Source organism: Poromitra crassiceps (genome assembly GCF_964638095.1).
Source record: "Poromitra crassiceps genome assembly, chromosome: 11".
Taxonomy (NCBI): domain Eukaryota; kingdom Metazoa; phylum Chordata; class Actinopteri; order Beryciformes; family Melamphaidae; genus Poromitra; species Poromitra crassiceps.
In genome coordinates, this window is record NC_139643.1 from 2,407,176 (window position 1) to 2,430,952 (window position 23,777).

The following is a 23,777-nucleotide window of genomic DNA, read 5'->3' on the forward strand; positions in this document are numbered from 1 at the left end:
ACCAGCTCACCAATCAGCTCTCTGGAAACAGCGAGTCGCCATTCATATGGTCCCCATATGAAAAATACATTGCATTTAAATGAAAAAGAAAAAAAGAAAAAAAAACATATGGCTTCTTGTTGTATAGTATGAGGAAGAACGAGACTAGCAAGCAGCGTAGCGTTAACAAGAGAAGAGGTTCTTTACTCAGCAATCCCAAGACAAGTGCAGTATGCATGTGCATACATTCAGCCTAGTCTAGTATGGTGATACTGCCACCTACTGGGATGATATAGGAATGCATTGACAAGGCTATACCACATATCCTTCTCTTTTAAGAACAACCATCCTGACAATAAAAACAAAAACAACAGCTTCAACCCAACACGTCAATAGGTACCAACTATGACTTATCAGCAGTTTCAAACTGAATTTAGCTTCTGAATATCACAGTATTCGCTATGCAAAATAGAGAGTATCAAATGGAAACTTAAACTGAAATTCCCGATATTTAACTACAAATAGCTTCTTAATTTCAGTGTTTCCTGCCATACAGTGCTTTGTAACAGAACAGATAAACATGTACATCTCACAGAACAGTGGCACATTTGTACATTTTCCTTTTCTTTTCTTAGCACCATTCACTTTAAACTTATAATAAGATTCAAGATTCAAGATTCAATCAGTTTATTGCCATGTCAACAAAGTTGATAGGAATTTGTCTTGGTTCGCTGTCAGACAAAAAAGACAAGACAGTGCAGCAGCACACCATATACAAACAATAACGCAAGAACAAAATAACATTCAGGAACAGTATCCAGCAGCATCGTATTCAGCAGAAGTGCATACAGTTTAAAGTGCAATAGGTCAGACATAATCAATGGACCAGTGCAAGTTCAGTGCAAGTTCAGATGTCTAATGGCAAGGAGGTAGGTGCTATCTCTGAAGCGAGATGTTTTGCTCTTAATGCTTCTGTATCTCCTGCCTGATGGGAGGAGATTAAAGAGGTAGTGTGCCGGATGAGAGTTGTCTGCTATGATTTTTTTCGCCTTCCTGATAATTCTTGTGGAAAAGAGTGATGTAAGTGAGGGGAGACTACAGCCGATGATTTTAGATGCTCGGCGTACTACTCTTTCCAGCCGAGTCTTGTCCTGAGTGGTTGTGTGACCAAACCAGACAAGCATAGAGAAAGTAAGAATACTCTCAATTGCAGACCTGTAGAAGTGGGTCATTGCAGCTTGACTGACCCTGAATTTTTTGAGCTATCGCAGGAAATAGAGTCGCTGGTGGGATTTGCTGATCATGAGACTGGTGTTGAGATCCCACGAAAGGGATTCATGGATGGTGGTCCCGAGGAACCGGAAGGAGGTGACCCTCTCTACCACTTCTCCATTGATGGAAAGAGGCTGGTGCTCTTTCTAAAATCAACGACCAGCTCTTTGGTTTTTGAGATGTTAAGTATCAGGTTGTTGTTCTTACACCATCTCACCAGCTCCTCTACTTCTCTGCGGTAGCCCGATTCATCATTGTTGGTAATAAGACCCACCACAGAGAGGAAGATCTGAAAGAGTCCATTCACGTGAACCATCCATAAAGAAAGTGTGTAACAGTCCATTAACCACACCGTCTGCCCCTTTGAAAGAAAAACATCAGGTGACATAATCCCCTAGCCAAGCAGGCGGCTGAATCTGCCTGCGACTCCGCTGGGAGACGGGAGATGCCCGGGCAGGCGGGGGTTCGGGAGGGGGCATGTAAACCTTCTCAGGCTGGACAATGGCATCATGTGCGTGTGGACCAGGGGCTGGTGAAGACACAGGGGACAGGTGCATGGCATTCCATACTCTACCGTCCGACAGTTCATAGGTTGCAGGGCCTTTCTGAGCAACAACCTGGAAGGGCTGCGTGAACTTGAAGCGTCCTTTCTTTGTGATCCCAGGCTTCCTAACCCGCACATAAGAACCACACTGAAACGCAGGAGACCTTGCACCACGACGCTCATCTGTGTACCTCTTAACCTTGGCTTGTTTCAGCGCCACGGGGTGTCTCATGGTGTCATGCTGAGAAGAGGCAGGAGGGGGCGCAAGACCTTTGATGTTCAGTTTGGTGCGGAAGGGACGGCCATGTAGAAGTTCAGCAGGGGAGACTTGAGTCACTGCATGGGGAGTGGCACGATAAGTAAGGAGGAAATCAGTGACAAAGGGCTTCCAGGGCTGACCTTCAATGTCAGCCGTTTGGAGACAGTCCTTGAATACTCTGTTCCATCTTTCAACCTCTCCATTACTATGAGGGTAGATGGAGCTGCGGCAGTGTGCAGTATTCTGAGCTGCCAAGAAAGCCTCAAACTCAGCAGACACAAAGGAGGATCCATTGTCAGTCACTAGTTCGAGAGGGGCACCTTCACCGCTGAACACAGTAGACAAGAAAGCAATGACAGTAGCAGACGTCACATCCGAGGTGAATGCCACTTCTGGCCATTTACTGTAATAGTCCACTAGCGTGATTGCAAAACGGCAGTCAGGGGGAGCAGAGTGAAACGGTCCCACTATATCCATGGTGAGTTTTTCCCATTATGCATTGGGAAGGGGGACTGGTTGCAGAGGAGCAGCTTTTGGCAGTTTTGTCATGCTGGCAGCAGGTGGTACATGACTTAATGGCAGCTTCAACATCAGAGTCCATACCAGGCCACCAATAGAGCACCCTCAGCCTCTGTTTAGTCCTGACAATTCCCTGGTGAGTATCATGGGCCAGCTGTATGAGTTGTGACTGAAGAGTTGGGGGAATCACAACACCGTGGGTGCCATGAATCAAATAGCCATCTAGTTCAGCCAACTCAGTCTGTATACGGTAAAAGGGCAGCAGGGCCGGATCCAGGCCTTTAGGAGCGCGAGGCCACCCTTTACGAAGGTGCTAGATAACCTGCTGCAACACAGGGCATTCTTGGTACGCCGTGTGTAGCTGGTCTGCAGTGACAGCTGTGAGATCAACAGACACCAGCGCTATCACATCCTCCTCCAACTCCAGTTGATCAAAAGAGGGCATGGGCAGACGTGACAGACAGTCCGCTATGACATTATCACGACCGGGTTTGTACTCCACAGTGTAGTTAAACCACATGAGGCGAGCAGACCACCTCACAATCCTCATACCTGCTCTCCCAAAGCCTTTTGAGGATAGCAGCTTTGTAAGTGGGCTATGATCAGTGCGCAGGGGGAAGTGCCTCCCCCACAGGTACGTACGCCATCGCTCAGCAGCCCCACACGCAGGCGAGGGCCTCTTTCTCTATGATGGAGTCATTCCTTTCACTGCCAGTAAGGGGCCCGGGATGCAAAGGCAACAGTCTTTTCAGTGTCCCTGTGCATCTGAGTGAGCACTGCCCCTATGCCGTAATCACACGCATCCGTAGTGACTAGAGTTGGGAGAGTGGGGTCAAAGAGTGCAAGCGCTGGGCTTGTAGCAATCAGTTCCTTAACACGAGTGAATGCCTCCTGTGCAGCATCATTCCACTCAAACTCTGCATTCTTCCTCAGCAGAGCACGAAGAGGTTCCACGACACAGAGGCATAGCAGGGGATGAATTTTGATTACCACCCGGTGAGGCCCAGGAAAGAATGTAGGGCAGTAGCATCTTCAGGGGGCGGAGCCTCTGTGACAGCAGTGACATGATCTGGGTTGGGACGGATGCCTGAAGCAGAGACAATGTGGCCCAAGTAGAAAAGCTCTGTTTTCCTGAACAAGCACTTCTCCATGTTGAGTTTCAGGCCACTTTCGTTCAGGCGGTGCAACACAGCCTTAAGTCTTGTCTCTTGCAGCTCGGGGGTGTCAGCATACACTACGATGTCATCGAGGTAACACTGCACACCATCCAAACCTGACAGGATCTGTGACATCATACGCTGGAACGCACTTGGAGCTGAGGCAAGACCAAACGGGACCTTGTTGAAGCGGAAAAGTCCATCATGTGTAATGAAACCGGTGAGGTCTCTGCTCTCAGGGTGCAGTGGTACTTGATGATATGCATTCTGTAGGTCAATGGATGAGAACATCTATGCTCCCCATAGCTCATGAAACACCTCCTCAATGTGCGGCAGTGGATGACTGTCGATGACCACAGACTTGTTGGCCTCACGCAGATCTGGGCATATCCTGATCCGGCCAGACTTTTGTTTCACCACCACTATGGGTGAAACCCATGGTGACGAGTCAATAACTCCATCCTTCTCCAGCCTCAGTAACTCCTGGGAGACGGCGTCACTTTTGCTGCACAGGCTGTACGTGAGGTCTCAGTGTGACTTTGTGGATAAAGCCAGTAACTGTCCCAGCCTCTGTAGTGTCAGTCTTTGTGGTCTCTGTGTCGACAGCTGTATAGTGTACAGGAACAGCAGGGGGTGTAGCCGGTGGAGCACTGACAGCAACTTGACCATCTATACTCTCGAGATGCAGAGCGTTGAAGAGATCCATCCCTAAGATGGGCATCCCTGCTGGTACCACATGAATGTACATGGAGGCACAGTTTGACCTGTATGTCACATTCAATTGCAAGCAACCTATCACATGTACGGGTTTCTTTGTATATGTAGTAAGTCTTCTTCTTGGTTTCGTGAGGGTCATGTGACTGAAGTGACTTTTGTACATGTGCTCAGGGAGAATAGAAACACCAGATCCAGTATCTAGTATCAGGTCAGCAGTAATTGTAGGGCCGCCTGAAGCTTCAAGGGAGACATTGCACATCAGCTTACTGCTCCGTGCAGTCACATCATCCTCATCAACTAGCACTGTAACACTGTCAGTAGTAGACACTTCTCCCACGTTGCCTGAAGCAGTCCTGCTCTTGCAGACTCTGGTAAAATGTCCATTCTTGTTACATTGTCTGCATGTGACTGATTTAGCTGGGCACTTGGGATAGCTTGCAAGGTGTGTTGAGGAACCACACCGGTAGCAGGTCTTACCAGCAGCCGCTGCGCCGTTCATCGCAACCGTCTTTGAAGGTGGTCTCTCATCATATCGTCGGCAAGTGCACCAAACTCGCACGTAACAACGAGTTCGCGCAGAGCGGCTGCGTATTGCGCAGTTGACTCACCAGTCCGCTGAGCTCTCTGGCTAAATTTATTCCTCTCGGCCACGACATTTATCTTTGGCACAAAAAATGTCTTTAATGCCTGCAGTGCATCAGCATACGAGTCTCCAGCCACTGGCAACTTCACTAACACAGACCACACCATAGTTCGAAACAAAAGGTAATTTATTGTAGTTTGAGTGTTTGGGTGCAAGTCGTAATGGGGTCGGGGTGCGGGTGATGTTGATGATGTTCGACGTAGTCAGGAACCCCGGGGGGGTTGAGACTCAGGGTGGGGGTAACGTCTCCGGTGAAGCGCCTCTTCCATGTGGAGCGCGGCTTCACAGGGATGGAGTCCCGGCTCCATCAGCCCCCCCAAAAGTGCTTCAGATGGCCATGTGCGCATGGGCTCTTCGGACGTCTTCGAGGTTGTTGTGGATGTACGTGTGATAGGCTTGGGAAGACCAGCGGCCCAGGATTCTGACGGTGTGATCCGGGAGGCCTTGTCTGGATGCCGTTGTTGCTGCGCCGATGCGGAATGAATGGCCAGAAAACAGATCTGGAGAGATTCCTGATTTGAGCAGGACGTGGCCGAGGTGATGGTGGAACCAGAACCGTGTGGCCACTCGGCCCGATTCGGTCGTGAACAGAGGATCGTGGGGAGAGGAGTGTTTTGCTAATCTTCCGTTGATGTAGTTCATGATGGGTTCGTAGGGACTGAGGAATGAATTAAGGCGGGAAAGAAACACTGGGTGAGAGAGGCCGACTTGGTCGGTCTTGCTCCTTTTTAGGTTGTACCTCAGGGTGTCGGGTGAGTGGATGGAGATGTCGGACAGACTGGCGTGCTGTAGGGGGTTGTACTTGGACGAGTTGGTGGTAAACTCTGAGCAGCGGAGGAAGCCGAAGAAGGCCAGGAGAAACATGGCTTCAAGGGTGGAGTCGATGGCGGGAGTCGAGTACCCTGCACGGAGAGTTAGGAGACACCTGGTGAGGAGGTCGGTTGCCAGGGGAAGGCGTTTGGGAGGAAGTCGGGGCTCGGCCTTTCGGAGGCCTTTGATGAGCATGGTGACGTGGGGGTGAGAGATGGAGGCTGCAGGTGCTCCGGTGAGTAGTTTGACGAAAAAGTTTATGCCGCTGAGATAAACTTGGATGGTGGAGGTTCTGATCCTAAGAACTGTGTGAGCGTAAGTGATGAAGCTGGTGACGGAGATGGTATTGACGGACGGGAGGGGGAGGTGATGGGCGTTATGGAATGCTTTGAAGGAGCACCAGCCGTAGTAGTATGAGGAGGGTTTTGGGGGCTAGGCTGTTCAGGATGAATTGTTGCGTGGCGGCAACAAGGTGGAGGAGCGGAGGATTCAGGGGAAGATGGTGGTCGAAAACGGAGGGATCGGTGTCGGGTGCGGGTCTGAGTCGGGTGCCAAGGATCTGAATTTCTGGAACGAGAAACGAGAGAGGGAGTCAGCGATGGAATTGCAGTGACCGGGAATGTGGGCGGCTCGGATGATGAACTGGTGTTGTGCCGAAACCAGGGTGAGTCTGCGGATGAATTTCATTATGTCCAGTGATTGTGAGCGTCCTTTGTTGATGATGTCGACTGTGCTGAGGTTGTCTGTGTGAATGAGTATGACCTTTGTTGACCATTCGTGCCCCCATAAGATAGCTGCGATAATGATGGGGTACAGTTCCAGGAGTGCGGAGGATGGTGTGAGGAGGGACATCTCTGGCCAGCGACCGTTGTAGTATCCGCCGAAGCCGGCGGAGGCTGCGGCGTCCGTGAACAGCTGGATGTCATCTGGCTGGGTTATTGCGTCCTCGTAAAAGAACGAGATGCCGTTCCACGACGCGAGAAAGTCCCGCCACAAGGTGAGCTCCAGCCTACACCCGTCGTCTAGGGTGATGTAGTTGTGGAGGGATGGAACGGTGGTGGCAAGAGACAGCAGGTGGAAGATGAAGGAGCGGCCTTGGGGGATGATGCGGATGGCGTAGTTGAGGTGCCCAAGCAAAGACAGGAGCTGGCGCTTAGTGCAACGGCAGGCGAGGAGGTGGTTGGAAATGTAGAGGGAAATGCGGTGGAGTTTCTCGGTCGGAAGGGAGGCCTGGAAGGTGACTGAATTCAGGGTGATTCCGAGAAACTCGAGGGACGTGCAGGGCCCTTCCGTCTTCTCCGGGGACAGCGGGACCCCGAGCTGGAGGAAGAGGGACTTGAGGGGGGAGAGCTCGTGTGCAGGGGGAGCTGATGGTGGTGAGACTGTGAGGAAATCGTCTAGGAGGTAGACGATGTATGAGATGTGGTGTTCGTTCATCAAGATCCAGCACAGTGCCTCAGAAAGAGTGTCGAATATTTTTGGGCTGCTTTTGCAACCAAAAGTGAGGGGGACGGCGAAATAATAGGACCCCTTCCACAACACTCCGAAAAATCTCCAGAATTCTGGCTTGATGGGCAGCACCTTGAAAGCACTGGTTATGTCGGCCTTCGCCAGCCAGGCACCACGGCCGGCGAGGCGGATGAGTTTGATAGCGTGGTTAATGGTGTGGTAGTTCATGGAGAAGTCCGGGCTGGGAATGAGGCTGTTAATGCTAGGAGTGGATGAGTTGTGGGGGGAGGAGAGGCGCTTTTTTCCGGAGTATTTTCGTGTTGCGATTCCTATGGGGCTGATGCGGTATGTGATGAAGGGAGGGGCTGGGAATGGGCCAATCATGAATTTGTCAGCCACCTCCTTGGCCAAGAGCCTATCTACCGTGTCTGGCTCGGTGAGGGCCGACTGGAGGTTATGGCAGGTGAATGATGTGGTGGGAGAGGCCATGATGCCCGGGTGAAAACCAAAAGTGAAACCGTGGGTGAGGAAGTGAACGAACTGTGGGTCGGGATGGTTCCTTAAGGCGTGTGTAAGTGCTGTGATGTTGACCGGGGTGCTGAGGTAGTGGCCTAGTCATGATGCGTGTGTGGTTGGACTGTGAGGGCAGGTGGGTCTTGAGTGGGCCCCGCCGCAGTAGGAGCATGTGTGCAGGAAGCGGCACCCTGACACGTAGCAACCTTGGCTATTGAAGTTATTGCATATCATGCGGCTTCCTTGGTACAAGATGGGCCGCCCCTGTTTGTCTGATCCACCCCGTGAAGTCGGGCCTTGGCCCTGCATGAGTGGTTTGGGAGTGATGGAGGGAGGAGGGGCGTTGCCGAGCCGTGAGAAGACTGAGGGGGTGGGAGCGGGAGGGGCCGTGGGACGAGGTAGTGTGGTGGCGCAACCCGTTCTCACTCTGAGCGCGTCGCATATTGACGCTTTGTCCTGTCCCTTGTGCGTCGCTTGTTACTAACATGGTACCCTTGAGCGACACATGAAACGACTTGGGCTTTCCGTGTTGGGTGGCGACGACGCAGATGGTGGCTGGGTGGGAGGGTGCCCCGCACAAGCCTGCAGTACAGCTCTGCATCAAGTGTGCCCCAGTAAGTTCCCTGGTTAAACTGTTGCAGCCGGCCTGCTGCCTGGGAAGCGAAGAGGATGTGATATGCGTAGAATGCGGTTCCCCCGAAACGCAAGGCCAATTCCAAGATGGTGGAGAGGTAGGCGTCTAGTTCGGCCCTGCGCTCGGGGTACACTGTGCAGATGGTGTCTCGGAACAGCGAGAAAGAATATGCAAATTCGATGGAGTGGTGGGGGAGGGTGTCGAAAGGGGTAAGAACAGGAGGAAACGAGTCGATGTTGGGGGCCGTGGTGGCCGGGCGGGGGGGGGGGGGGGGAATGCTGGGGGGGGGAGGGTCGAGGGTACGGAGCCGCGATGGCAGGCGGAGCTAGCAGGGCTCCGGTGTCATGGGCAGAAGGAAGAGGATGAGAGAGGAGGGGGGGACGAAGGGATGCATGTGCCCGGGTTGCTAGTGGGTCTTCACCCTGTTGGGAATTCAGGGAAGACAGAAAGTGTAATAAAAAGTTAGCTGTATTGGCAGAGGGATTTGCAGTGGGAATGGGTGCTGATACAACCTGGCTCACGGAAGCAGCAGCAGTGTGGTGGGCGGTGACGTCACTGGGTAGGTAGGAACGTTGTGCTTGGTTGGGTGTCGGAGCGTTTGCCGGTGGCACCAATCCGGAAGTCAAACGCCGGTAGAGGGTTGCCTTGTTATCGGATCGGATGTATGGGATCCCTCTGTCGCGGATTGCCTGTTGGAGGCGTACAACAGTCCAGCTGGAGATGGTTTGTTGGCGGGGAGAATTGGCCTGTGACGAGGCGCCGGCGGAGTGGTGTCGAGGCTGGGGGGACGGGCCAGCGGAGCGGTGTCGAGGCTGGTGTGACGAGGCGCCGGCGGAGTGGTGTCGAGGCTGGGGGGACGGGCCAGCGGAGTGGTGTCGAGGCTGGTGTGACGGGCCAGCGGAGTGGTGTTGTTGAGGCTGGGGGGACGGGCCAGCGGAGCGGTGTCGAGGCTGGTGTGACGGGCCAGCGGAGTGGTGTTGTTGAGGCTGGGGGGACGGGCCAGCGGAGCGGTGTCGAGGCTGGTGTGACGGGCCAGCGGAGTGGTGTCGAGGCTGGGGGGACGGGCCAGCGGGGGAGGTCGCTGATCGGCGGCCGAGCCGTGATGGTAGGCTGGCGGTCGTGCCTCCTGAGCGGTGGCCAGCTTGGGAAGAAGGGCCGCTGGCGCAACGCGGTCAGGTGGTGGGCCGGGTCGACGCCTCTCGTGGCGGCCGCCTCTCATCCTCGGACCCCGGCGTGTTGGTGGAGAGGACGGGGGTGACCGTGCCCGTGCTCGTCTGTACGGCGCTGCTTGCCTGACCACCCGGTTTCGGCCCCGGGACTCCCGTGATGTTGGAGTGGGAGACATCGCGGAGCTGGTGGAAGCGGAGAGGGTGGGGGCTCGCGGTGGAATCTGCCCCGGCGCCAGGGATGCGCGGGACATCGGAGACTCCGTCACCGTGGTGGGGCTGCCGAAGAGGTCCTCGTCGGACACTAGGAGGTAGAACTCCCCTTTGCCCGGCTCTGCTGCCATGGTGAGCTTCTTTTGCTAATCTAATTCTGCTTTCGGTGGCTGTGGATCTAATTTGTTGTTTGTCGTTGTTCGTTTCGAAATGTTTTTTGTTTTTGCTTAGCGATCAGGTTGTTACGTCTGATGCAAACAGGGTTTGGTGGGATTGTGGCATTATATATAGGCTACGGTAGATTGGGTTGATTGAGCCCAGGTGAATGGATTGGAGGAGGTACAGGTGATTACGTTTATGTGGTGATGAGTGACAATGGTGTGGTCTCATGTTCCTGAACCTCAGTTATCTCAATAACTCCATTTGTAGAAAATCCGTTGAGCCTCTGCGCCGATTGTATGAACGAGCAGAGCACGCTTCCTCTTATCTTCCATCTTGTCAACGAGAGCCAGGACATAGTTGTCAAACATCCGAATCCACGTGTCAAAGTGAACCGAAGGCACACCAGGGCTGTGAGGTGGCCGGAGGTGGCGAGATACCAAGTAGGGCCATTATCCTCGTCGCCAATATGTTGTATAGTATGAGGAAAAACGAGACTAGCAAGCAGCATAGCGTTAACAAGAGAAGAGGTTCTTTACTCAGCAATCCCAAGACAAGTGCAGTGCGCATGTGCATACATTCAGCCTAGTCTAGTATGGTGATACTGCCACCTACTGGGATGATATAGGAATACATTGACAAGGCTATACCACACTCCTGTTGAATTAATCGAGGACTGAAGCCTTGCACTTGTTGTAGGCTACATTTAAATTAAGCCCTACTTACCACTTTGGAATATGTTTTTATATATTAATTTTTGTGCTCTCAAGTAAGCTAGATACGTTTGACCCCGCCAATCGATTGCAGCTGAACGATGAGTGGAGAAATATCACTAAACCAGCATAAAAAGGTTATATAAACGTCTCAAAAGTGCAGGGTGCCCTGTGCGCAACGGAGCTGATGCTGATGTTGGGTTGGACATGGTCATACATGCCAGAATAGCCTACTACTATCTAAGCAATTTAATATGGGATCACTTGCACACAGATTATTCATATATAGGCTACTCCTGCATTTTGCAGCTGCAACTGTGTTGCTTTGGCCTGTATGATGTGATTGAACTTCATATTATTTCCAACATAGTCCTTGTATGAAATATGGAGATATGCGACTCTGCTGCCAATAGCCTATATGTGACCACAAAATAGGCTATTTTTTATAAATGAAATCTATGCCCGCACGTACCATGTCAATTCAGTTCAGCAACCTTTATTTTATTTTATTATCATTATTTTTTTATTGATAGCCTATTAGCCTATAGGAATTATTCCATCAGTGCGACCAAACACATCATGAGATAATTATTATTCATTGAGCCTAAATGGTCTAAATACACCTACGGATTTTGGAAATTTAGACTGAGATAGATTATACATTCCACTTGCAAAAAAGACATGCAGGTTTTATTGAGTTTATTGAGAGGGTGAATTGAGCTGTTGTAGATACATGGAGGCAGAGAAATGACTGATGTGAATAAAAGTGGTAACTTTAGACAGTCATTTGGGAACAGACTAATAATATCAAATGCAGATTTTGATTCTGACATAGGCTACAGTAAAGCTTCACGATTTGCGCATTGAATGAATGAGGAAATAGGCGTGTCTGTGGCTGTAAAAGCTGGAGCAGTCCATATTGGATTGTGATTGGCTAGTTGTTAAAAACCACGCCTCTTTTGCAGGCACGGGCTCCCGTGCACGAGCATTTTTAGGTGCACGCGCTCTCAACTTGATTAGAAAAACCTGGATCCACTTAACGAGTTGAGAACTAGATTCGTGGTATGACTATAGCTAGATGGCAATGATCTGGTTAAGCCAAACCAGATCAAGGGACAGATCCTGGATCTGCTTATCCTACATTCGTGGTATGGGCTCTGATGTGTCTGTTGTGAATCCCAGGTGAGACCAAAGGCCTATACTGGTATAGTATAAAAACAATAATGCTGGTATTCTATAATAATAATACTGGTATACTATGATAATACTGGTATACTATAATAATAATAATAATAATACTGGTATACTATAATAATACTGGTATACTATAATAATAATAATAATACTGGTATACTATAATAATAATAATAATACTGGTATAATATGATAATAATAATAATACTGGTATACTATAATAATACTGGTATACTATGATAATAATAATAATAATACTGGTATACTATAATAATACTGGTATACTATAATAATAATAATAATACTGGTATACTATAATAATAATAATAATACTGGTATACTATAATAATAATAATAATACTGGTATACTATAATAATAATAATAATACTGGTATACTATAATAATACTGGTATACTATGATAATAATAATAATACTGGTATACTATAATAATACTGGTATACTATAATAATACTGGTATACTATGATAATACTGGTATACTATAATAATACTGGTATAATATGATAATAATAATAATACTGGTATACTATAATAATACTGGTATACTATAATAATACTGGTATACTATAATAATACTGGTATACTATGATAATAATAATAATACTGGTATACTATAATAATACTGGTATACTATAATAATACTGGTATACTATGATAATAATAATAATACTGGTATACTATAATAATACTGGTATACTATAATAATACTGGTATACTATGATAATAATAATAATACTGGTATACTATAATAATACTGGTATACTATAATAATACTGGTATACTATAATAATACTGGTATACTATAATAATACTGGTATACTATGATAATAATAATAATACTGGTATACTATAATAATACTGGTATACTATGATAATACTGGTATACTATGATAATACTGGTATACTATAATAATACTGGTATACTATGATAATAATAATAATACTGGTATACTATGATAATAATAATAATACTGGTATAATATGATAATAATAATAATACTGGTATAATATGATAATAATAATAATACTGGTATACTATGATAATACTGGTATACTATGATAATAATAATAATACTGGTATACTATGATAATAATAATAATACTGGTATAATATGATAATACTGGTATACTATGATAATAATAATAATACTGGTATAATATGATAATACTGGTATACTATGATAATAATAATAATACTGGTATAATATGATAATACTGGTATACTATGATAATACTAATAATACTGGCTATAATAATACTGGTATACTATGATAATAATAATAATACTGGTATACTATAATAATACTGGTATACTATAATAATACTGGTATACTATAATAATACTGGTATACTATAATAATACTGGTATACTATGATAATAATAATAATACTGGTATACTATAATAATACTGGTATACTATGATAATAATAATAATACTGGTATACTATAATAATACTGGTATACTATGATAATAATAATAATACTGGTATACTATAATAATACTGGTATACTATGATAATAATAATAATACTGGTATACTATAATAATACTGGTATACTATGATAATAATAATAATACTGGTATAATATGATAATACTGGTATACTATAATAATACTGGTATAATATGATAATACTAATAATACTGGCTATAATAATACTGGTATACTATGATAATAATAATAATACTGGTATACTATAATAATACTGGTATACTATGATAATAATAATAATACTGGTATAATATGATAATACTGGTATACTATAATAATAATAATAATACTGGCTATAATAATACTGGTATACTATGATAATAATAATAATACTGGTATACTATAATAATACTGGTATACTATGATAATACTAATAATACTGGCTATAATAATACTGGTATACTATGATAATAATATTAATACTGGTATACTATAATAATAATACTCACAAGTTGGCATGAACTAGGGGAAAAAAAATCCTTCCATTTGCTCGAACGTGGTGTCTGCAAACTTGTCAGAGGAAAAGATATTAACAGGGCACAGCACTGTTTATAGTATGTCTGTCTGTCTGTCTGTCTGTCTGTCTGTCTCTCTCTCTCCCTCCCCATCTGTCTCTCTCTCTCCCTCCCTGTCTGTCTCTCTCTCTCTCTACCTGTCTGTCTCTCTCTCTCCCTCCCTGTCTGTGGCAGATGGTGTCGCTCTATTATGCTCTGCCTAAAGAAAAGGAGACTGACTGTCAGAAGTTTAACCTCTCTGTGCAGCTCATTCCAGGTGAATTGGTATCTGTCTGTCTGTGTCCCAGTTTATCTGGCTTTACTGTACTGTATGTGCTGCTTTTTCTCTGTAGCCGTCTGTCTTTTCTGACGTTTAAATCCTAATGCTCTGTTTATCCAATGTTCTGCTTCTTCAGAGAAAATGGATGAAAATGAGAAAATATACAAGCTGAAAATAGAGATTTTGTAAGTATACTGAATGACAAGAAGCCATACCGACAGTCTGCAATACGATTAAAAAATGATACAGTTGTAACGATTCAATACAGAATGATATAGCACTAAGTAGATATGATTTGATTAATCTCTGATACGGTATAATTCAGTCCAGTTCAATTCAATTCAATTCAATTCAATTCAATTCATTCTATTCTCATGATGTGCCATGTATTTCCTATTAGATTGGCTCAATGCAGCTCGTTGACTATTGTTGCCATTTAATTATAACAACATTTTATTTTGCCTAACAATATAGCCATAATACTGATGTGGTACTGTGACTTAGTGACATATCGCACAGTGTAAAATCAACAAGGCAGATGGGCTCCGACGTGTTGTGAATCGATTGTAAACACTTTATAGACACTTTATTTAGACAAAACAATGACAACAAATCGACTGAAAATCACTGGCCAAAGACTATACTGGATATTGTTATCAAATGTATCCAGCTAGCTGTTAGCTTGTTAAAGCAAAGACTGTTGAAACCATACTAGGTATTCAGATAGCTGTTGTTAGCCAAATAAACTCATTTTGCAGTAAAATATTTTTAAAACTAGACATATTACAGTTATGAAAAAAACATGGTTGTTGCTTTGTTCTACCTCGGAGAGCGGTATATCTAAAAAAAATAAAGCCTTTTTTGCATGTTTGTTACTTTACTACTTGGACAGATGAAGTTGTAATGCCAAAAACTGCAGTTCCTTGAATGGCCACTTGAGGCTGGCTCCAAAAGGGAGTCAATCCCATATAAAATGTGCAACTTTACAGCATAAATAAGGCTATAGCTAATTTCACATTTCATGACAACTGTACGGGGGTGAATTTTTATATAACTCACCCGTTTAGTGTAAACTAGATGATAAAAAAAAACAATGTTTTGGGCGTGATTGACAGGTTGCCTGTCCAGCAGTGTTGGGCACTCATTACTAAAAAAGTAATATATTACATATTACTCATTACTATTTTCAAAAGTAATATTATTACTTTACTTATTACTCCATGCCAAAAGTAATTCGTTAGATACTCGTTATATTACTTTTCCGTTACATTCCACACAAATGGCAATAGGCCTTTTTCACTGCAGCGATTTTGTGTCTAAAAGGCAGGAGGTAACACAGGTGCACCAAGATGTTAATTAGGGCTTCCAACTTCCAGTCCATGTAGGTGTTCCAGTGCTGGAGCCTTAAATAGTTAGTTGGTTGCACCTGTGTATACTCTGTCTTCTAGACACAAATGGCCGTTGTGAAAAAGGCCCACAGCGTTTTTCTCATCAAAATGCAGACTTTGCGGTGCGAATGTGTGAACTAGGTCTATTATGTGCCGTTCCATTTAAACTAATCGCTTTGCCAGAGCACAGCTTCCTACAGAGATGCTTGATGAAGAGCACACCTGGCTCAAAGTGATGACTGACAAGATGCAATCTTTTATCTTCTGTTTTATAGAATGCAGTATGCACTGCCAATGCAAACTCAATACGTATAGGCTACATCTTTGCTTAACAAGTTTGTGTCCCAAATAACGTTAGCTCTGCAACATTAACATTAACCTGACAATAATAACAGCAATGTTTGATGTCCACCAGCTTGTGAGTTTTTACGTTATTTCTGTATTTTAACAGTTTTCCGGTTTCTGTTGTGCTGTCCTCTCGTCTCGTAACGTTAACGTTAGGAAGTTTGAGCTCGTGTTTTTCACAGTGGAAAGAGTGTTAGTAGCCTACCTGTCCTGGACACCGTTTACATTTGACTTTGATGTTCAATCGTGTCACCTTTCTTCCCGACAAAAACAAAGTCATGGGAATATATCCGCAGCCACGGATTTTCCTCCTCGGCTCAGCAGGACAGAGAGGGAAGTGTCAGGTGTGCCTGCCTGCCTGTTGGTGCTCTGAATGGGCTCTGCGGTGACGTCACCTTGTTTTGGGAGCGTTAAAGCCATGCTGCTTGTGATCAGTGAATGCCGACTGCGTGTCGTTTTGCAGCGCAGCGGCATCACAGAATGGACTCAACAAAAGATGTAACGACTAACGTAACAAGCTCGTTTATCTTGAAGTAACTGTAATATTATTACTTATATTCTATAGTAATTCGTTACACTACTCGTTACTTGGAAAAAGTAATATTATTACAGTAACGAGTAACTAGTAACTCGTTACTTCCCAACACTGCTGTCCAGTGATCACACAGCTTGCTGATCATGGACCAGTAGCAGCCGGCGCTGTGGCTCTGTAGGAAACCCCGGTCTATAGCTGCTTCTCGCTCCAAATAACCAAGATGGCGACGGCCAAAATGCCAAAGTTAGGTCTTCAAAACAAACCAGTGGCTGCACTCATATTTGTATACAGTCTATGGCAGAGAAGCTCAAACGGTTTGTAATTCAAGGCCCACTGATTGTTAAAACATTTCAGAGGACCAGCTTCCCAAATATACACACAGAGACTGCCCCCCTACACACACACACACACACACACACACACACACACACACACACACACACACACACACACACACACACACGCCACTTCAACTACCCCTTCCCTCCCTGCCCTGCAGATGTCACTGTTGAAGCATTTTAATTGGAATTTCACACACACACACACACACACACACACACACACACACACACACACACACACACACACACACACACACACACACACACACACACACACACACACACACACACACACACACACACACACACACACAGGAAGCCAAGCAGGTAACATACAGCAGACAAGGCAGCGGGTTATTGAATGTAATATTTGGCAAAGGCCATAGTTTTAATCTCAGCTGCCTTTTGTCCATCATTGTTTTATTGTGTCCATTCTCTTTACAGGTATCTGGATCAGCAAAAAGATGCAACAATGTCAATCTTGGATATTGGCTTGCTCACTGGCTTCACTGCTGATACAAATGACCTGGACTTAGTAAGGGCCTAAAGACACACACACACACGCGCGCATGCACGCACGCACGCACGCACACACGCACGCACGCGCACGCACGCACACACACACACACACACACACACACACACACACACACACAGCTCAAAGATCAATACTCAAGTTACAGGATACATGGTTGTGTCAAATCTTAGGTTGTCTCAAACTGTGTGTGTTTGTGTGTGTGTGTGTGTGTGTGTGTGTGTGTGTGTGTGTGTGTGTGTAGCTGTCCAAAGGGCGTGACCGCACCATTTCAAAGTATGAGATGAACACCGTCCTATCAGAAAGAGGCTCTCTCATCCTCTACCTGGACAAGGTAAGGTACCACTCCCCCTCCATCTCTCTCTCTTGCTCTCTCCCTCTCTCTCACACACACACACACACACACACACACACACACACACACACACCTTTTTTAATCTCTCCTCAGGTGTCTCACAGACGACCAGACGAGATTGCTTTTAAGATCACCCAGACGATGAAAGTGGGCATCTTACAACCAGTAGCCGTGTCTGTCTATGAGTACTATGACCGTGAGTCCCAAAGAGACATAGAAACACACACTGCACCTCTCTGTGCAATGATACACACACACACACACACACACACACACACACACACACACACACACACACACACATACACACACACACACACACACACACAGACATAGGCAAACATACTCTAAGTTTGCAATATTTCAGCTTGAACATTTAGGCTACTCATTGCTGCCACTCTCTTTCAGCGCATATGATAGTTAAGTAGGTATTTTAAGTATTTTAAACGCATTCTCAAGCAAGCTGAAGATGTTAAATGTACAGTAGATTGTCAGAGAAATCCTATGATCAATCAGCACAAACCCCCCCTCCCCCCGCAGAGACACCATGTATGAAATTCTACCACCCGGAGAGGATAGGTGGACAGCTACTTCGACTCTGTCAAAATGATGAATGCACATGTGCTGAAGGTAAGCAACATGACATCTAACTCAGTGGTTCACATGTGCTGAAGGTATAAACAACATGACATCTAACTCAGTGGTTCACATGTGCTGAAGGTATAAGCAACATGACATCTAACTCAGTGGTTCACATGTGCTGAAGGTATAAGCAACATGACATCTAACTCAGTGGTTCACATGTGCTGAAGGTAAGCAACATGACATCTAACTCAGTGGTTCACATGTGCTGAAGGTATAAGCAACATGACATCTAACTCAGTGGTTCACATGTGCTGAAGGTATAAGCAACATGACATCTAACTCAGTGGTTCACATGTGCTGAAGGTAAGCAACATTACGTCTAACTCAGTGGTTCACATGTGCTGAAGGTATAAGCAACATGACATCTAACTCAGTGGTTCACATGTGCTGAAGGTAAGCAACATGACATCTAACTCAGTGGTTCGCATGAGCTGAAGGTATAAGCAACATGACATCTAACTCAGTGGTTCACATGTGCTGAAGGTAAGCAACATGACATCTAACTCAGTGGTTCACATGTGCTGAAGGTATAAGCAACATGACATCTAACTCAGTGGTTCACATGTGCTGAAGGTAAGCAACATGACATCTAACTCAGTGGTTCACATGTGCTGAAGGTAAGCAACATTACATCTAACTCAGTGGTTCACATGTGCTGAAGGTATAAGCAACATGACATCTAACTCAGTGGTTCACATGTGCTGAAGGTATAAGCAACATGACATCTAACTCAGTGGTTCACATGTGCTGAAGGTAAGCAACATGACATCTAACTCAGTGGTTCACATGTGCTGAAGGTAAGCAACATTACATCTAACTCAGTGGTTCACATGTGCTGAAGGTAAGCAACATGACATCTAACTCAGTGGTTCACATGTGCTGAAGGTAAGCAACATTACATCTAACTCAGTGGTTCACATGTGCTGAAGGTATAAGCAACATGACATCTAACTCAGTGGTTCACATGTGCTGAAGGTAAACAACATTACATCTAACTCAGTGGTTCACATGTGCTGAAGGTATAAGCAACATGACATCTACCTCAGTGGTTCACATGTGCTGAAGGTAAGCAACATGACATCTAACTCAGTGGTTCACATGTGCTGAAGGTAAGCAACATGACATCTAACTCAGTGGTTCACATGTGCTGAAGGTAAACAACATTACATCTAACTCAGTGGTTCACATGTGCTGAAGGTATAAGGTAAAGTGAAGGTAAAGGTAAAGTCCCACTGATTGTCACACAATGTGTGAAATTTGTTCTCCGCATTTGACCCATCCCCTGGGGGAGCGGTGAGCAGCAGCGTGCGCCGCGCTCGGGAATCACATGGTGATTTAACCCCCCAATTCCAACCCTTTGATGCTGAGTGCCAAGCAGGGAGGCAATGGGTCCCATTTTTATAGTCTTTGGTATGACTCGGCCGGGGATCGAACTCACGACCTCCCAGTCTCAGGGCGGACACTCAGACCACAAGGCCACTGAGCTGGTCTAAGCAACATGACATCTACCTCAGTGGTTCACATGTGCTGAAGGTAAGCAACATGACATCTAACTCAGTGGTTCACATGTGCTGAAGGTAAGCAACATGACATCTAACTCAGTGGTTCACATGTGCTGAAGGTAAGCAACATTACATCTAACTCAGTGGTTCACATGTGCTGAAGGTAAGCAACATTATGTCTAACTGACTTCTAAGCTGTAGACACAGGGTTACAGCACAGGTCTTGATCATAAGCACCATGAGCTACCAGAACAGATTGACTGCATCTAGGCATAGATGCATTACTTATTTTATTTTTGCCAATTGGCATAGTCAATTTCCCCCTGTCTAAGCTGTCCCAGTCTTTGCTCCACCCCTTCTGCCGATCTAGGGAGGTGTAGACTCTCACATGCCTCCGATACAGCGTGGAGTTCCCTGACAGACTTACTGACAGCTACATCCCCCATCCCCCCCCCCCCCATCACACACACATACATGCATAAATACATACACACACATGTGCTTATAGAGCTCAAAAGGCACGTGACATTTCTTGTCCCGGAAGTGAGTTTCCCATTCATTTTCTCCATAGACATTTCAAATAACCTTATATAACGAGTTTTAAGGCTGGAACCAAGCCAACCCGTGACCTACTGAATCATGAGTGACCATAAAGCATTTCACTTGGAGCAAAAATAAAGAGGGGGGAAAAAAACGCAGAGATGCTCACAAGTCATTTTTTGCAAGTCCAAGTCAAGTCTCAAGTCTTTGGTCACAAGTCCAAGTCAAGTCTCAAGCCTTTGAGGGGCAAGTCCAAGTCAAGTCTCAAGTCTCTCAAGTCTGAATCGTCGTTAGTGACTAACGATTCAGTAGGCCATGAGTTAGCTTGGTTCCAGCTTTAAAGCTAGTTTTGTAAGGATTCTTTTAGAAATGTCTATGGAGAAAATGAATGGGAAACTCACTTCCGGGGCAAAATATGTCACGTGACTGTTCAGCTCTATTTAATTCAGTCATCAGCAGTGTATTCATATTGTGCCAATTGTGTATTTCCAGAGAATTGCAGTATGCAGAAGAAGGGTAAAATTAGCAATGAGGAGCGCACTGCTAAGGCCTGTGAGACCGAAGTGAACAGCAAAATAGATTTTGGTAAGAGAGAGAGTGATCGAGTGTGTGTGTGTGTGTCTGTGTGTGTGTGTGTGTGTGTGTGTGTACGTGCATGCCTGTGCGTGCGTAAGTAAATGATCGAGCTAACAACATGCGACTTGTCTCTCATCAGTGTACAAAGTGAAAATGGAAGGTTTTGAAGATGCTTTATCCACTGACATTTACACGATGCAGATAGAGGAGGTCATCAAAGAAGGTGGGTCATCATCTCCTTTAAACCTTGTGTTAGTGCCTTAAAAGGAGAAAAAAAATCCAGGTGTTTCCAGGTAGACAGCAGGAATGTCTGTATGCCTGTTACAATGTATTTCATTCCCTTCTGTGTTTATTACAGGAAGTTTTGATGTGGGTGCACAGGGGCAACTGCGTGCTTTCCTAAGTTATACCCACTGTCGGGAGTCTTTAGAGCTGGGGACAGGCAAAGCCTACCTCGTCATGGGCACGTCCAGAGAAATACACAGAGATGAAAAGAACAACAGGTGAATTTGGTGCGAGTTTTGTGTGTGTGTGTGTGTGTGTGTGTGCACACGCGCACGCGCACACGTGCATGTGTTTGTTCACCTGCATGTGTTTGATTGATTGCTTGATTGATTGATTGACTTTATTTGGTGAATGTCAACAAAGAGACAGGGAACACAAATACAGATACAGACAATCACCGAGGATAAAAACACAATAAAGCCATAGCATAAAGCATAGGCTTGTTTCCATTGCGGTCCTCTGAACAAACAACATAAAAGGGACAAACACAACACACGAATGGGTATCACCTTCTATACTCAAATTAAGATTATTAACATTATTACTAGATTGAATAGGAATAAAGGCACACTTGAATATTATACAATACATAAACATTTGTTGTTAAATGTAAGGAGTTAGCAGACACAAAGAACAAGAAAAACTAGGGGGGGGGAGGGAGTGGGTTTGCGGGGGACGGGGGTTGCAGCGGGTAGTGGAGGGAGTAGCTCGTCCACAGAACACTAGAGGCTATGCAGGCTAATAGCAGCTCCAATAGGATGTTTCCGAGGAAAGGGGGGGGGGGGGGTGTTCGTGGTCGGAAAGGATGCAAGAGCTATAGGCAGGAACAAGGCGGCGGTATGGGACGGGGAGGATGGGGTGGGGTGTGTGCATGTGTGCGTGTATGTTTGAGAGTGTGTAAAATGTGTGGTCAGGAGTGTCCAGAAATTGTCCTTGTGTGTGCAGTGAGCCTGATAGTCTTTTCATGGGAGCCGTCTCTTCCCGGATGATGAGCAATAACACAGCGGGTCGCTATGGTGACGGCCTCGACCAGAGAGTCTTATCCACAGGTGTCTAGGGCGAGGGTGAACGGGGGGGTTGGAGCTCCACATTTCCACAGGCTCTTCATGGGGACTTTTATCTTTCACCGTTGGCCTTGGCCAAGGCCAACATGCAGTGGGGGGATCCGAAACAGTGGTGGATGTTTTGGTTAGCGGAGTGAAAAGTACATTCCAATTCTTTCCATTCCATGCTCGTCTCATCAACTTTAAACACTTCAGCGCCAGATGTTAGAACTTCTCCAAAATCTCGTCCAATTTTCGGTTCACGTCTGCAAACATACCATCCACCTTTAGATTGCGATCTGTGATCGAAATAGTCTGAGTGTTCACAACACGGCTCAACTCGTTTACCATACCCATAATCATAGGTAGCTTAGGGCTCTCAGAATTTTTACCCATCATCATGGTAATTTTTCGATAGACAACGGCAATGCTCAATTCCATTAGCAAGTGTCCTGCTATCATAAATCCAAATAGATAAACATCTTCGACGTCCTCGATGGTCAAAACAGCAAGGCACAGTACCCGCCATTCGAGCCAGGCGTCCATTACGTACCCCGCGGCGAAAGTCCCGTCGGGGCACACAGGCTCCCCGGATCCTGCATTCCTCGTGGAGATAATCTTATCAATTGCGTTGAGAGACCAGCTTATTAGTTCCATAATTCCTCAGGTTTTGAAGAGACAGTGTAAAGGAGAAGCTTTTTTAGGGCAGGGTGCAGGCGTGAGGAGAGTAGAGAGCAGGAGAGAGGAGATTTTGCGACCGCCCTGTTCGAGAGGCAAGTCAGAAGTTGTCTGCCTCAAAATATTTTTACCGTTCCACACTTTTTTATGACTGCTTGCATGCAGATCAAAAGTGCCTTCCTTGCAGGCTTGGTTTATGTGGTGTTGGGAGTTTTTCTGACATGGCATTAAATGTAATTTAATTACCGTATACAACTTTTGAGGTTGTACTTGGTTGTGCATTTTACAACAGTGTAAAATTGATTACAGCAATAAACTGACTATACGTAACATGCAACCTCAAAGAATTCTATTTCCTGACACACAGATAGCAAAGACCATTCAAATGTCTGTTGCACTGTGTTCTCCCCAGCTATCAGTATGTGCTTGGTGAGAGGACGTGGATCGAGTACTGGCCCACAGTTGCAGAGTGTCAGACTGACGAGTACAGACCCACCTGTATCGGCATGGAGGATCTGGTCGAGGAGTACACAATCTTTGGATGTCAGCAGTAATCGAAGGAGATACATGTTTTGTTTTGCAAAAGACTTGCTATGGCAATGGCAGAGGTGACGTGTGTTATTGATGAGAGGGTGTTCAAAAAGTCACAATGTAAATGTGTTCATTAAAGTCTAATGGTCTTTATTTCATGGTCTGTGTCATTTATATGTATCAACATGGGTGTATATGGAAATTCTATAAGAACTATAAATCCCACAACGGCAAGTGACAAATATAAATA

General features: G+C 45.5%; 1 protein-coding gene across 1 annotated transcript in view; it reads left to right on the top strand.

Annotated features, from left to right (window-relative positions):
- LOC310785677 (complement C3-like) overlaps window positions 1-23,550 on the top strand; it is a gene marked incomplete at both ends in the record, with an annotated part of 97,631 nt that extends 74,081 nt beyond the window's left edge. The window contains 10 exons of the mRNA XM_083646822.1: window positions 14,144-14,225; window positions 14,365-14,413; window positions 17,282-17,372; window positions 17,617-17,706; window positions 17,821-17,923; window positions 18,268-18,357; window positions 20,907-20,999; window positions 21,130-21,213; window positions 21,349-21,493; window positions 23,409-23,550. Of these exons, the coding sequence (XP_083502948.1) occupies window positions 14,144-14,225; window positions 14,365-14,413; window positions 17,282-17,372; window positions 17,617-17,706; window positions 17,821-17,923; window positions 18,268-18,357; window positions 20,907-20,999; window positions 21,130-21,213; window positions 21,349-21,493; window positions 23,409-23,550 (969 nt within the window). The remainder of the gene's footprint in view (window positions 1-14,143; window positions 14,226-14,364; window positions 14,414-17,281; window positions 17,373-17,616; window positions 17,707-17,820; window positions 17,924-18,267; window positions 18,358-20,906; window positions 21,000-21,129; window positions 21,214-21,348; window positions 21,494-23,408) is intronic.
- Window positions 23,551-23,777: the final 227 nt, after the last annotated feature.